Consider the following 16,371-nt stretch of genomic DNA (forward strand, 5'->3'; position numbering starts at 1 on the left):
TCAAAAATTATGTAAATTAGTACACATTATGACTGGATCCACATGAATATCATGGCAAAATTTTAAAGCTCTGTGTTCGATAGTTTGGTCGCCATATTGGAAAATGGCCGCCGTGAATGCTAGGTACAGTATATTTCACCATGTTGTTGGAAAATTGTGAAAATTGATAGGTATTATAATCAGAGCTGTGTGAACCTCATAGTAAAATATTGAAGCCATTAGTCAGATAGTTTGGCCGCCATGTTGGAAAATGGCCGCCATCAATGTCATTTAGATACAGTATATGGTTCAAAAATTATGAAAATGGGTAATAATTATGTCTGTCTATTAATTAAGACTGTCTAAACATCATACTTGAATATTAAAGACGTGCTACTGATAGTTTGGGCGCCATCTTCGAAAATGACTGGTTGAAATGTCAAATATATTGCCGATATATAAATTTTTTCAATAATTTTTTATTGACTAGATGGTTTTCATGAATGTATTAAACGCCATAAAAATAACTATTTTCGAGTCTAAATTATCGACCCATCTTCGAATATGGTCGCTGAAATATTACTATCCTAAAATCTGGAAAAAAGAAAAGGAAAGTCATATTACTCGGATTTTGGTTAGGAAAAACCGTTTGATATGAAGTATATACATTCTAGTGTCGTTAAGGATTAGATTTAAGACACATTTTTAGCATTTCGTTCATATTTTTCGTCATCCTGAAGATTTTATTATTACGGCTAATACCTTGACAATGAACCACACATTGCTCAGCAAGCTATTACCGATCGTATACATTCACAGTTCTTTATACAACATGTTCTGTAGACTGCAGGTACAAATAATGAGTGTTTTAAGTTCGTCTGATGCCGGAATGAGAAAGGTGTGAATGGGTCTTCGACTTTCGCGATATTAATTAAATCGTTTCCTAGCTTTTGTTAGACTTGAAGATACGCTCGGAAAGAATGTAGTTTTGCAGCGTCGGTTGTTGGATGAAGCTTAGCGAGATCAAATGAGGTCTTGACAGTAAGTGTGGCAACGGTTCCATTATACGAGTAATATCTACATAGTTGAAGCGTGACGTGTCCATTATCACCCTAAAAATCGACAAGAAATCTCTCTTCGGTAGCAGCTATGGCTTCCTTAGACGCAATATGGTCATTAAAAAAGCGCAACGAATTTGTAAGATGTTGTTTGTCTGTCATTACTTTAAAATACGCCTTATCATAACCACACCCAGTTACAGCACGTAAATCAAAGAAGTGTTCTCTTAACCTTTTTATCTCAATGACTTGTCGTGGCGGAGGGGGCCCGAGTTCAGTGTGACGGTTCGGGAGTACCTTGGGTTCGCCCTTGGTTCAGACCGTTCCTTGCCCCGTTCCGTGAAGGTTTTGCTGGGCCGCTCCGCCCCCGCCCAGGTGTTGCCTTGGCTCGCCCCCGCTACTGGCAACCCTCGAGGGGTCGCGGATGCATTATATGTTTGGGCCGTATGGCACTGTTGTGCTTGGATGGAACTCTTCCGTCCCCTCGAGCCTTCTGCTGCCTTAATCTTTCCCATTCACCGGCCACCTCCTGACCGTTCTCGCCGCTGACGGTGTCCAGCTTCTGTCACCTGCTCAAGTGGCGTTTGTCGTCCCGCTGGCCGTTCCCGTGTGCCATGACGGCGGTTCCGCAGGTTCAATTTGTAATATGATGGGGAGGGGCGCTGATAAGGTCAGCAGCTAGGTCTAGCGCCTAATCCAGGCCTCTGACATGCAATTATTATGAAATAATCTTCAGGGTGACGATGAATATGAATGAAATGTTAGAGATTTGTCTAAAATCTTATCTTAAACAACACTAAAATGTACAAACCCCATATTAAATTATATTCTCTAATCAACATGCTGAGAATATTAGCTTTGAATAACTTTTCTTTCTTTCTGATTTTAGGGCAATAATTTTCGTATGGCCATTTTTAAAATGGCGTCGATAATTTCAACTTCGAGATGGCCATTTTTTGTTGTTTATTACGTTAATGAAAATCATCTATTCAAAATAGGAATTTCGAAAAGATTTATATATTTGAAATATATTTAGTATTTCTAGCAGTCATTTTCAAAGATGGCGCCTAAACTATCAGTAGCACGTCTTCAATATTCAAGTATGATGTTAAGACGGTCTTCAACCTAATTATTACCAATTTTCATAATTTTTTAACCATATACTGTATCTAAATGACATTGATGGCGGCCATTTTCCAACATGGCGGCCAAATTATCAGATTAATAGCTTCAAAATTTTACTATGAGGCTCACACAGCTCTTATTATAATGCCTATCAATTTTCATAATTTTCCAACAACATGGTGAAATATACTGTACCTTGCATTCACGGCGGCCATTTTCCAATATGGCGACCAAACTATTAAACACAGAGCTGTAAAATTTTGCCATGATGTTCATGTGGTTCCAATCATAATGTGTACCAATTTTCATATTTTTTGTAGAAGAACGTGGAATACATTGTAGCTGGCATTCCCGGCTGCCATTTTCCAAGATGGCGGCGAAAGCTCGCGCTCTACAGCAGGAGACTTTTAGTATATTTTTTGTTGGATCAAAAACAACACATGTGTCAATTTTCATCTTTATGTTCAAATGTTCTACGTCAAACCCTAAAAGTCCTGGGCTATAAACTTGAAATAAAAAGAATATATATCAATATCACGTTTCATTTCTTTCACAAATTACTTACACGTTGTCATGGAAGGATGTAACGATCCTTCTCCCACAGGGCTTCTAGCCTCCCTGTCCGTTTCATTTTTTATTAATCCCAAAGTTATTACGGTGCTTTTGATATTATGTCTTATTATAATTATCGAGTTATCTGATTTTGCTTATTGGTATACTCAAAAAACCTTAAACTGCACGACTAATGGATTAACTAGAAGAAATATACTTCAATGAAAAAGATCCAGGGAGCTTCGGAGGTTTACAAGGACTAAATAGGGCTGCGAGAGAAAAGAGGATTAACGTTTCCTTAAATGATGTTATTGAGTTCCTACAACGTCAAGATACGTATACGCTGCACAAACCCGCGAGGCACAACTTCAGAAAGAACAAGACTATTGTGTACGGTATAGATGAACACTGGCAACTCTGGCAGACATGCAAAACATCAAGCGTCATAACGACGGATATAGATTTCTATTGAGCTGTATTGACGTATTCAGTAAATTTGCTTTCGCCGTCGCTATTGAAGACAAGAAAGGACCTACGATGGTTGCGGCGTTTAGATCCGTTTTAGAGTCTGGTAGAAAACCCAAGATTGTTCAGTCGGATCATGGGAATGAATTTCTAAATAAAGAATTGCAAAGTGAATTGAAACGTTTGGACATCAAGTTTTTCGCCACACACTCGGAAGTGAAATGTAGTATCGTTGAACGATTTAATCGAACCTTGAAGGAGCGAATGTACCGCTATTTTACGCAAAACGACACCTACAAATACATTGACGTATTACCCGACTTATTGGAATCGTATAATAACAACTACCACAAATCAATTAAATGCAAACCCACTGAAGTGACGGAGGAAAATTCGAAACAAATCTGATTAAATTTATACGGAAAAGTAAACTTTTCGCCGCCAGTTTCATACCCCTTTGAAATTGATGATTTAGTTAGAATAAGCAAAAATAAAAGAACGTTTGAAAAAGGGTATTTGGCCAATTATACCGAAGAACTATTCAAAGTAACAGAACGAATCCCGAGAGATCCACCCGTATATAAACTGAAAAATTTGAACTCCGAGCTCATTTCTGGTGTGTTCTACAAAGAGGAAATACAGAAAGTTGGCAAGGACCTAGAAAACTGTAAATTTAAAATTGAAAAAGTATTACGAAAACGTAAAAAACCCGACGGTATTAAGGAGCTCCTCGTACGGTGGAGAGGGTATTGTTCCGAATTTGATTCCTGGGTGCAAGAAATCGACGTAAAATGAGTTTCTACATCACACTACCCTCTGATTCGTCAACGCAATATTTCAAAAGAATTACTATAAGCAAGTTCAGAACGTATCTACCAGAATCTATAACACTAGAGGGATCTCACGAGGTTGCTCTGGCTGAAATAAGCTATCCCAGAACATGGAATAATGTAAAAAGGGAGTGCATAGTTCGCATATGGGATAATTCGTTCGTAGGTGTTGTTTCGGATGCAATGGATGAATTCCCAGAGGAAGGTTCCGGCTTAGGTGAATCCGAAGAGATAATTAACGGAGTGAATGAAAACCGGGATATAGCCATAGTTATACCTCCCGGATATTACGGTTCCGTAGAGGAATTACTCGAAATATTGTCACTCGACGATGCTGGTGCTACTGAAAAAATAAAATCTAGGGTTGAGTTCTCATACAACAAACCAAATCGACGGGTGATGGTTGAGTTAAAAGGGACGAACCAACTTTATATCCCAAGCGAAATTGCCATTATATCAGGGTTCACTAGGAAACCGAAGAAAGACGTTACCGTGGTCACTTCCATGACAGCCCCATTCAGTTGCGATATGGATGCTGGAATGCATTCCTTTTTCGTATACTCTGATATAATTCAGTCTCGATCAGTAGGAGACTCTGACGTCCCTCTCTTAAGAATTATAAGTATCAACGGGAAGGATGGAGACACGGTGGAAAAAGAGTTTGCTAAACCTCATTATATGCCTATAGCGAAAAACAAGTTCCAGACAATTGAAATAAACATTATGAGTGAAATGGGTGAACCGGTTAAGTTCGAACGTGGGAAAGTTCACGACACTCTACATTTCAGACCTAGAAGAACTGTGCACTTGTTATAAGAACTACGTTGAATTCAATCTCCGCCCCATTTATGACGTGATTGTCAAAGTGTAAGGATGTCTCCATATAATACGGGTCACGTTTCTGTTAAGGATTATGTGGACTATTATCTAAATCAAATTGGACATGGATCCATCCCAGTATATAGAGGTTTGGCCGTGCAACGTGGTTATGGCCTGGGGTCAATTATCTCGTCAGCGTTCAGATCAGCCATGCCATTACTTAAAAGGGGTGCCACGTTCCTGGGTCGAAATTTTTTAAACACTGGCGCGAAAATTGCGACGGATTATACAAGCGGTGTACCCATTAAACAATCATTGAGAACTAGGGGTAAAGAAGCGGGTAAAGAAACATTGAGAAGGGCGGCCGAAGAAGTGACCAAGCTAACTGGAAACGGACGTAAAAGGAAACGCAAAGTGTCACCCATCATTAGTTCTGTTCGAGCTAAGAAGAAGGGAAGGTCGTCATCTTTACACCCGGATATATTTTCATAATGTCGCTCGCACACCCAAACTCTATGAATAGCGTCAGCTCGGAACTAAATGTTTTTCACGTACCCTATACCCAAACTGGGATAATAGGAAGTCAATGGGTGGAGTATAACTCTACCTCCAACGTAGATAAAATTAGGCTATTATATTTCCCGTCACCGGGAACTCCGAGTCATACATGGACTTGAAAAACACGCTCCTGCATTTACAAGTAAAAGTGGTTAAAGCGGGTGGGTCTCTACCTAAAGCCACTGTGTACGATGCGAATGGTGATTTAACTACTCAGGCGGATAAAGTTGGGCCCGAAAACCTTTTTCTCTCCAGTCTTTTTAGTGAACTACACGTATCATTGAATGATAGATCAGTTACATCATGTCCTCAACAATACGCATTCAAACGCTATTAACATTTGGTGGTCCAGCGAAAAAGAGTTTTTTGACCGGCGCACTATTCTACAAAGATACGGCGGGACATTTTGACGACTTTTTCGAAAATGAAGGGTTTTTGAAACGGAGTTAATTCGCCAAAAATGGGGTTATAGACTTGATTGGTGTCGTACACGCCGATATATGCCAGCAAAATCGCTTCATCCCTAACCTGGTCGATGTGAATTTTAAATTTATCAAAAGTCCCAACGAATTCTGCTTACATGCGGATGGGATTAAAGCGAAAGTTATATTTACCCACGCTTCGTTATTCATAAGAAGAGTTAAACTAAAGATTATGATATCACACGCCAAAACCCTGGAATTGGCCACGATGAAATACCCCATAACACGTACGGAATGTAATACGTTTTCCATATCTCAAGGAAGTAAGATAGCAGTCAAAGACAATTTATTTAGCGGTCAACAACCCAATAAAGTTGTAATTGGATTTGTAGACCAGAACGCGTTTTTGGGTGATTATAAAATGTCGCCTTTTAATTTTAAAAATGAAGCGGTGACTCAAATCACCTTATCCGTTGTTGGGGTTAGCGTACCCCATAAACCCTTAAAACCCAACTTTAAGGATAATCTATGTATGAGATAGTACGCCAATCTCTTTCTTCAAACCGGACAATGGAATATCGACGAGGGTAATTTCATTGACCGTGACGAGTTCGCCAATGGTAATGCTCTTTTCGTATTCGACTTGACCCCCGACCTGAATGGTAGTTCTACTGAAAGTTTCAACTTTATAAAGAACGGTAGTGTCCGATTGGAGTTAATATTTGCCGAAGCGCTACCGGCTACAATTGCCGTCGTTTACTATTCCGAATTCCAATCTTTGATTGAAATTGACAAAAAAGGAGCAGTTTTATTCGATCAAAGCTCATAATGGACTCTCGACAACTTGAGAGAATATTAAGGCGCGACCCATACACTAGAAATTTGTTCCGGGGAATATTTCCGGCGGATAAACTACCACTAACTGGTAAAACATTTCCATCGCTATTTATTGTGAACACTGATACTTCTAAAGTGGGAGGAAAACATTGGACGGTTATATACATTTCGAGGAAAAAGAATACTGAATTCTTTGAAAGCTATGGAAATCCTCCGGATTTATTTAAATTTAATGATTTTGTAGAGCGAAACAGCCTAACTGTTACGTTTAATTCGCGCCAACTACAGGGGGAATTAAGTCATACTTGTGGTGGGTATTGCGTTTACTTTTCATTGTATAGATGTAGGGGAGTTAAAATGTTTGATATTATAAAACGATTTACTAAAAATAAAAATGTTAATGATCGTATGATTTCTGAATATATGTATAAGAATTACTCAAAACATTTGTCATAATTTTTCTCTTTATTTTGTATTTATATGCCCGTGGGCTAGTGTCGAAACACCATCATTTAAAATGTGACGCTTATCGTCGCAGGGAATGAGATATAGTTTGGTTTGTCTTACAGTTTTTAAAATATGTTTCTCGCTGACAATTCTAACCATCTCCGCGGTGGTCAGCTCGCGGTTGAACAAGCACTCGCGGTAATGCACGTGCCGGACGCGTTTCTGCACGACGCGCTTGCAAACTCCCTTGCACGTCTTCTTTTCCCCCTTGTCTGACAAGATACTGTACATCTTCGGTCTTAAACCGCAAAACTCTTGAATTGTTGTGCCGTCCAATTCGTCTTTTAACTTCCCCAGTCTTTTCTTGTTAGCATCACTGTGAAGTGGATGGTCACGTGGGTACCCCGAGATATCATACATATCCGCCTTAGCGGCGAAGTCCGCGTATAGATCTATCTTCTCTATGTGGTAGGTGAGGCTGTCTGTAATTATACGTAATGTCCGCAAATTTTAATGTAAATGTTATGCTAAAGTAAATGATATATAAGGACGTAAAACTTACCAGTATCTGTGAAGAGGAGTTTAGCCTTGTCACCATACTCCTTTTGAATTACGTCGTAGTGGAACTGGTACATCAATAATTTTAACAGGTCCAGAATTGCGAAGCCCGTGTATATCGGTCGGTTTAACACCAACTTCCTCTTGGCGGAATGAATTCCAACTAGTTCATTGTGGAAAATTGTAAACCGTTCGAAGGCCGGTGAACTAGCTTTTTTGTTGGCCTTTTCGGGAGTGGTCACTAGCTTGAAATCCTGGCGATTCCGAAGGTTCTCCATGGTTTTGCCTTGGGGAAAGGAAATCATAATTAGTCCCATTTTTTTATTATTCTAATTTATAATTACACACCAAACACCGCATTGTTCATCAATTTGAAGAGATCCTTTTCAAAATCGTCAGTTGCTTTCGTCCTCTTCTCAGTGTTAAATTCTATATACCCCTTTAACCAAGCCCCTTGTTCAAACTTCAAAATTCGGTGAATTTTTGTGATTTTCAGCCCCATTGACACGTAATATTTTAATTTACGATAATGAACTATGTATCGTTCCTTGTTAAAGAGGTTGGGGACTAATTTGGGTAAGGATTCCTTGATTGGAATGTTCAACAAAGTCATCTGCCCTTTAGAATATTCCGAGAGCATCTGGGGTTTTATTGGCATGGATTCTGGAGCCAGTGGGTAGCAGTTATGTTCATGATGTAGTGTTTCAGGGTACTCCATATCCACTTCGATGATATAACCCTCCTGTGCGGTGTCTGGACAACTAAGAATCTCTCGCTCGGAGTTGGGGTTGGGTTCCTCCCACCGGAAATTTCTCATGGGCATAGCGTCACACATGACCGTCCCATAATGGTTGTTGCAATCTATTGTAATTGATTGTTAGTATTTGAAAATGAGTTCAGGATAACTTGTATATCCTACCTAGATAACAGATGTAACTTTCCGGTTTTGATGCGTCGTAATTATCTTGATATCTGTTGTTCGCCGCCGCGAAGCGATGACTTATCATGGATACCCCTCCCCTAATCCCCTTTTCGATGAAAAGGTGCATGTTCTCATAAAATAGCAAGTCTAGGTGTACCTTTGTCATACTTAGCGCGGCTTGCCAGGCAAAACCAGGTAATGTATATGAGTGTGCAGGGTCTAGACGATAATACGTCATGCACATTTTGCGGAAGTTTTGGAAAACATCCGCTTGGAGTAGTGTATCGGACAGGACATACAAATCGTGGTACCCTCCTTTAAAAACAATACTGATATTAGTAATTATTCATCTCGAGTGTGTGTTATCATGATCATACCCAAATTCTGAATGTTGAATGATTGCTATATGTTTTGAGCATGGGCGTAATCATCCGGTTTGAGTGGCTCATCCGTGAGATCGTTGTGGAAACTCTCAATTGATGGTAGTTGCTTTTCAGAGAAGCGTTTCTCAGAATCCATGTAAGTGAATGGTATACACCTTTCCGAAGAAATAACTTGACTTCGGTCGGATTGAAAACTGTGTTTAGGAGCGGAAATTTCTCTGATCCTCCTTTCGCAACATTTGAAACCAACGATTCGAGAGATGCAGGCAGGAATCGGATACTATCCACGAAGCGCAGATTTCCCAGTGTGAATGAAATGTATGTCTCACTATTGGTTGCTATACACTCAATCCTTTTGTTACGAATCACCGCAATTTGCTGCATAATTAGATGCGCATCGTACCTATCCGGTGATTGATAGTTAATAATCAAGTCTAATTAGACATGACTATTCAAATTACCTGCTGAGATTATGCATCACGACTGGAATGAATTTGGGTGCTTTTAATTTCAAATTGCAGCTTTGACACGCACCCCCTCTATATTTTCCAGTGTAGTGGTCATGGTCGCGTGTTTTGATAGTAGTAGCCGTGAAGGATTCTTCACATACGTAACAACGAGTCGCAGCTTCGTGTGAAACTTCCTCGACTGCTGTTAATTGCATTGGTATGTTCTCCTTGAGCTTTTCAACAATAATATCAGATTCGTCCAACAGCATTTTCAAAAATTTCATCGCTCCGTCAACCCCTCTGTATACTCCGTGTTTAACGAGGTTTCCTATGATAGCATGAATATTTGTAACATAACCGGTTATTCCGTTCGGGGGAGGGTGGGGGTCAAGAATTTACCGGTTGGTCCAACTATTGCGTATGAAAAACCACACGCTTTATGCAATGCCAAAGTAGTTGTCGATGATAGTGACGTATCTGGCAAACATGTCACCTTCGCGAGAATCGATTCAAAATCAGCTACAATTATGTATGGAACTTATATCGATGTAATGAAACATTATAATTTTTTCTTGCACTTGGTTATATTTAGTAAATTACCATTTGATTCCATCCATAGTTTTTAAATTTCAATATAGGTTCACTATGCGGCATAATCACACGTTGCGGGTCGTGTACCCTACATTCACGCACGTGACTATTGTTAACTAATTCGGTGGCGCTTCTTTTCAAACAATATCGGCAGTAGAATGATTGGTGACAATGTTTCGTGAAACCGTTAAACAATCGGCTAAGGGGGCGAATTAACACGTAGTGTTTTGACTCCCCATTGGAAACCAAGAGAAGATCAATTTGTCTAGATTCGTGCACTTTATTTTCGCTAACGTAGCGCGGAAAATATCCTTTTTCATACGCGAAAATATTCACAGATAAATTATTCACCTCCTCAAACCGTTTAAGTTTTAACGTATCTAATTCAAAAGGGAAAGTGATTCCACACAAATTGAGTTCGTTCTCGTACGGTCTATAATGTGTTACACGACTTGGGGTGATTAAAGCCGGATGAAGTTTCGCTATAATCGACCATAAAAACACTTATTGTCACTTGGATCTTCCGGGTTAACATTCACCGTTGCCTTTTTATTTTCAATCACAGGTGGTAATTGAAAATATGTTCCACCCACTAGGGGTAGGTACGGGATTATATTGATTTGTATAAACAAAATACGGTCTAACTCCCACCCACTTCCCTTAGCTTCGAAGCTATTCATACTCTCGGCTATTTTATCCCTACTTGAGTCAATTTGTTGTGGGATAACTTCCGGTGTCAATGTGGCATGTGTAAAACCCCGGAAAAATGGACTAATTTCGGTTTCAGCACCCGTATTTCCAAGTTCACGTGTATATCGCGCTTGAACCGTCAAATACCATTTAATTCCCTTTTTATCGTTCAATTTGTTTCTTAAGTATCCTTCTAGCTTTCCTCTGTGTTTATTAATAAACAAAATGGGATCGGTAACACCTTCAGGCGCGGTGATTCTGGCCGAGAATATCGCATCGTTCAACGCGTTAATTTCCTCTATAGCGGGATCCTGTTGTTCTGTCTCCCAGTTGTCCATAAATTAATTTAACCCGACGTCATCTTGCGAGAGCATAACGTCATCATCATCTACGTCCTCCCTACCTCCCCCATCTTGATTATGTCTATCCTCCCAGATCTTTATAAACTCATCAAGCCCTTCGATATCTTGGGTAGATAACGGGTCATCAGACCTTGATGCATTTCTACATAAACATATAAGGATTTAATTCGTATACTGATTACAATTTCAATGACTTATACTAATAAGACCCTGGTGAGTACCTACCCCCTAAACGTCCATGTGCGGCGGGTGAGGCGTGAGGGGCTTTACAGGGGAAATCAATAAACTAAATATTTACCATTTTCAACTCTGATTCGTTTTCTTTTCTCTGGAGTCGGTTCTCCCTTCCTCTTAACGGGGGAATTAGGAGGGGTGACGCGGTGTGATGGTCCGGGTTGTGGAGACGCTGGACGTGTCATATTCTCCGCGACGTGGTTTTCCACGACATTATTTTCCGCGGGGTGACCGCGATGTATTTGCCGTTGATGGCGGTTTAAATTATCTCTCCGCGAAAATGATTTATCGCAAACTGGACACGCAAAAGAAATATTACCGTGTTTGGTCCGCATATGACGACTAAGGTTCGGTTGGTGAAGGAAGACATCGGCGCATGTGGAACAGGAGTACATCTTGAAATCGAATGTGACCATAGCACCCATTTCCCTTCCCTTTTATACAATTTTTAAGCTGACGTATATATTGTTTCACCCTTTCCCGTGATTCCATTGGATAAAAATATTGTCAGCCTTAAACAGTGTCTTTTTTCCTTGTATTTTCCGGGGTTTCCCCATCAACGTACAGAAATCCAATTGCACCTGGTTCAAGATGGTGTAATATGGAAGACCCAAAAAGAACCTTCTAGAAACAATGGAATGTTCTGGAATCGGAAAGAATATTCTAGATGGTCAGATATGACCGACACTTCATTTTGAACTGGTAACCGACCACCCAGTAATTGGGCTTGATTTCTTCGCGCTTTTTGGGTTTTTTGGGGGAATCCCGAATGAAACCAGTGATTCATAGGTATATGGTTTTTAATCCTACAATTCATACTAACTGTTTGAAGTTCTATTGTGATTTGGTGAAAATCCGTGGAAGGGTTAGAGGTTTCCATACTACTTGCTGGACCCAGGGACATGGACCATTTTTTGAAAATTTGGTCACAACGTTCTTTCTACCTCAACGGGATAGCATAGATTTTTTTCCCAAGTTTAAACTAAACTTATAAAAATGGTCGCGGGTAGAATTCCAACGTCGATTAACAATACGTGGTTAACCGAGCCAGAAGATCAAAACCTTCCAATTTTAGAGTTTAATGATGGTGATAATGGTGAAATAAATGAGGGTGATGTAATTAATTATATTGTGGAACATGAGGATGATTCCATGGACACTTTCCCATCATCCATCTGGGGGATATGTAAGTGGTTTATTGATATTATTACTACCATTATTTACATTCAAATATTTATTTTTTTTAATGTACTTATAGCGCTGATTTGGGGGATTTTAACTCATTTGACGATGAGATAACAATTAACATAAATTGCGATGGATACAAGTAAATACAATATTATTTATTCATCCCGATATTTATGGTACTGATTGATTTCGTTTAGGGTGTTGGATACAATTAGGATCCTGTTGTTGCCTAGCATGTGATCGGAGGATGTACGAGAATTGTTGACGGCCATGGAGGATTTAGTGGCGTCGTATATTCGTCCTAGGTGTGTATTGAAGATATAGTTACGAATAAGACTATTCATTAACAAACATATATTTATTTATTAATTTATTTATTTATTTATTTTTCTCCAATAGTCCCGTCAGGGACGAAAACGGGTTATACCCCACACCCGATGGTGGACTCCCAGCACCGAACTGCGATGGATATGGGTAAGAATCAATTTCAATTATACTTTCATTAATTACGATGCTAATAGCTTCACTAAAAACCTTTTCTTTTTATCAGCGTTCAAAACGCTATTTTCACTCAGTTCTTGAGGAGGCGTGACAGCCGAAATAGTTCGTGGATGTCGGCGGAGGACTGTGATATGCTCTCCCTACTTGAGAGGGCACTCATACAGCATATCAACGAGACGATATGTGAAAGTATCCTATCGCATTTTAACATCGCATATCAAATATGAAAAAAAATAAATAAAAGTACATTAATTAAACGTTACAATTTGAATTTCATTTTTATTCGTCTCCTAAATTTTTATTTAAATTTCCTCGTGATTATAAATCCACTCGGAAAATAATATACATTTAGTTAGTGCGCATAAATATTTCTTATTATTACGGACAGTTTTATGATTAAGCATGCATATAATCATGGGCCCATCATCATCGATTTCGTTAGCGTTTGGGCATCCAACTCCATTCAAGTCTATAACTTCTCGATTTATAATGTTCAACAAAAAGAAACACTTTTCATCTCCTTTGCAGAATACACGGTCGTAGCCTTGTACTGCAGATTGGAGGCACTCCCCGAGTTTTTCGTAGGGGGTTACTCCATAATCCCCTCCCAGGCCGTGCAGGTTGTTTAGAAGCCACCTGTTCTGACGCACAGTGTCGTATGTAAGTTATTTTTCACTGTATGGGGGCGTGAAAGACCATGATCCGACTCTCGGTGTTTTCTCTACGGTTGTAACGGCCACTTCCTTGGCTATTTGTTCCCGTTCAACTCCAAAAATTCGCCCGGTAAGAAAATCAAAGTAAACGACCACGGATTTCTTAAGCCTTGGTGAGGGTTAAGAAAAAATCTCCCATTAACACTGATATTTACGGTTCAAACTTTAACTTTAAAAAACACAAAAATTATGCTTACATTGTACTTGTTGGATGGTCCTTCCTTCCTCGTCGGACTTTAGAGAGATTGTGATGGTGGTTTAACTCAAGGTCCTGGCTATTTACACTATTTAATATGATCATCATCCTAGCTTTGACTGTACATTATTGATGTTTACGTCGTGGGTTTTTTCGGGTAGATTATTCTCGAACAATCTACAACTTTGTCTGTACATTTTACGTCGTGACCTTAAACAACGTTAACCTGGGTTTTACGGGACGAATTTTAATTTTTCTGGAATGATCTAGAATAATCGCTAGAGCTGGGTTTTTACGGGGATTCTTTTTTCCCCCCAAAGTCATCTGGCAGTTCATACCCCTTTAACCATTTGATTAATACGGGAGAAATTAATGGTTCAAATTTTAATCTAATTAACATATTAAAATACTGTTTATTCCTTAAATCATAATTCAACCTATCTTCATATTCCAATGTATGTACTTCTACATCCGAGAATCGAACACGCTTCATTGACCTGTCAATCAAAAACACCCCTTCCAGGTGCGGGGATGAGAGGGGTGAGTCAATCAAAAACGCCCACTTGCAGGTCTGAGAGAGGGGTGCGTCAATCAAAAGGCTTACGTACAAAGCCTCATCCACCATCTTGTTTTCTCACCCGCTATCCTCCAATCCTCAATCCTCAATCCTCCCCTGCCTTCCACTGTACCTGCACTGGGAACGGCATATGTGTACTACTGAAGACGTCTCTTCTCTTCAGAACGGTCTTATATATCCTGAATCCTGGTCCCGTGATAACGGCTTGGAATTAACTGTGATAAATCCTTAGTAATGTCCTTGCACCGTCGCCCTTTTGACGTTAGCACGCCCGCACCTTATTTCCTTAATGGTAACAATATTAGACGGGATAACGAATGTCGCGACTTGGGGTTGAAAACGATCCGCAACCTGTCCTTTCATTCAAAAATATAGGGTTCTTGTAGGCGCGCCAATAATCTTTTATTTACGATCAAGGCCAATTTTCCAGGTATCTGTCTTCCTTTATTGACGTGTCTTTTTCAATGCTATATTAGACCGATTTTTGAGTTTGGCAGTCAAATTTGGAACCCTTTTTCCCAACAAGATATAAGTTACTTGATGATGTGACAGGCAGAGCTAGCCGTATCTCGTACCCTTTAAGGCACCAACAACGTGACGTACGATTATCCACTTTAGGTTGGTCCTCCCTCACCCTTCGACGCACTTATTTAGATATGGTGAGCCTTTTTAAAATCTTCTCTGATCCTAGTGAAAATTATTTCAGTTTTTCCACCCACACCAAAGGCACTAGGGGACATAGTCGAAAGCTTTTCTTGCATTCCTCACGTACAAGAGTATTAAGGGAGTCGTGTTTCCGTAGGACCATTGCAATTTGGATGCCCTACCTTCTTAAATTCTATCGGTTCGTACTGTTCCCCAGTTTAAGCGTCTATTAAAATTACATTTTGCAATTCATTTACTTAATACCGAATTTATATTGTTTATATAAAAACACTACGTTAAAAAATACCCCCACCACTTATAATTAATCATAATTATTAATTTTATTTATATCGTTGTATATTATTGTTATTATTTGTGTTTGCTAGTTGCGACTTACTCAGCATTCGATATTTCATGTATATTTATCTTCGATATTTCATGTACATTTATCTATGTATTCTTGTCCACTTGGAGCTAATTATATCCCTAGCTCGACACAAATAAACGGAGCAAAAAATAGCCTTGGACTATTCACTTCACCAGAGATACGGGAAAATTGTAAAACTCCGCTCTCTCTCCTGACAAAAAAGCGCGCCAGTTCTCGATCCGGTTTGTATAGTTTATCGCTATATCATTGGTCGAAATTCCTTTGACTTCATTGTTTATTACAGCTGATATTTTTCTTTCTGCTTCTTCAAAAGTTGGATTTGCGGGCCATAGGTTGTTTCAAGTCACGAAGAATATTATTTAAATGTAAGTGACAATTATAGTCAAGAAAGAAACATAAACTGAGTGATATTTTTAGTCGAGAAGAAGACATAATAATGAGTAATAAAACTAGTGATAAAAAAGATCTAAGTGACAATTCTACTTCAGAAAAGGATTTAAATTTAAATAGTCTTGGTGAAGTATTTACAGTGGACAATATTGCTAAACACTTTGAAGATGATTTTTGCCTGATTTATGAAAAGGGAACTCGACGTGAAATCTTGGAAAAAATTGATCAAAATGGGTCGTTGGAAGATCTGATTGAAACATTGCTAATGGCATATTCTAATCTTATTGAGGTTCATACTATTCTGATTTGGTCATGTAACAAATGGCTGAATAATTTTACCCTATTTAACCCAACTGAACTTATATCTGATTTAATCTGTGATAAAACTGAATTAGCGTTAATAGTGAGATGGATTGCGGATAAAATCGTAGATGAGAAAGCAAAACTTAAAAGATTAGTAAATTTAAGCAAACATCTGGCTGAGTAAACGTC

The 16,371-nt window shown here is 39.1% G+C and overlaps 1 protein-coding gene across 1 annotated transcript; it reads right to left on the reverse strand.

Annotated features, from left to right (window-relative positions):
• Positions 1 to 7,110: 7,110 nt before the first annotated feature.
• On the reverse strand, positions 7,111 to 11,023 carry LOC149667061 (uncharacterized). Its single transcript, XM_089841682.1, has 10 exons — positions 10,699 to 11,023; positions 10,005 to 10,477; positions 9,804 to 9,897; positions 9,417 to 9,732; positions 9,325 to 9,358; positions 9,043 to 9,235; positions 8,570 to 8,887; positions 7,999 to 8,511; positions 7,655 to 7,936; positions 7,111 to 7,574 (listed from the first exon to the last, which is right to left on the reverse strand). The coding sequence occupies exons 1-10, from the start codon at positions 11,021 to 11,023 to the stop codon at positions 7,111 to 7,113; spliced, it is 3,012 nt and encodes a 1,003-aa protein (XP_089697808.1).
• Positions 11,024 to 16,371: the final 5,348 nt, after the last annotated feature.

Source organism: Phalangium opilio, unplaced genomic scaffold (assembly GCF_054372755.1).
Source record: "Phalangium opilio isolate 3A_F unplaced genomic scaffold, DU_Popi_V2 ptg000060l_1, whole genome shotgun sequence".
NCBI classification, from domain to species: domain Eukaryota; kingdom Metazoa; phylum Arthropoda; class Arachnida; order Opiliones; family Phalangiidae; genus Phalangium; species Phalangium opilio.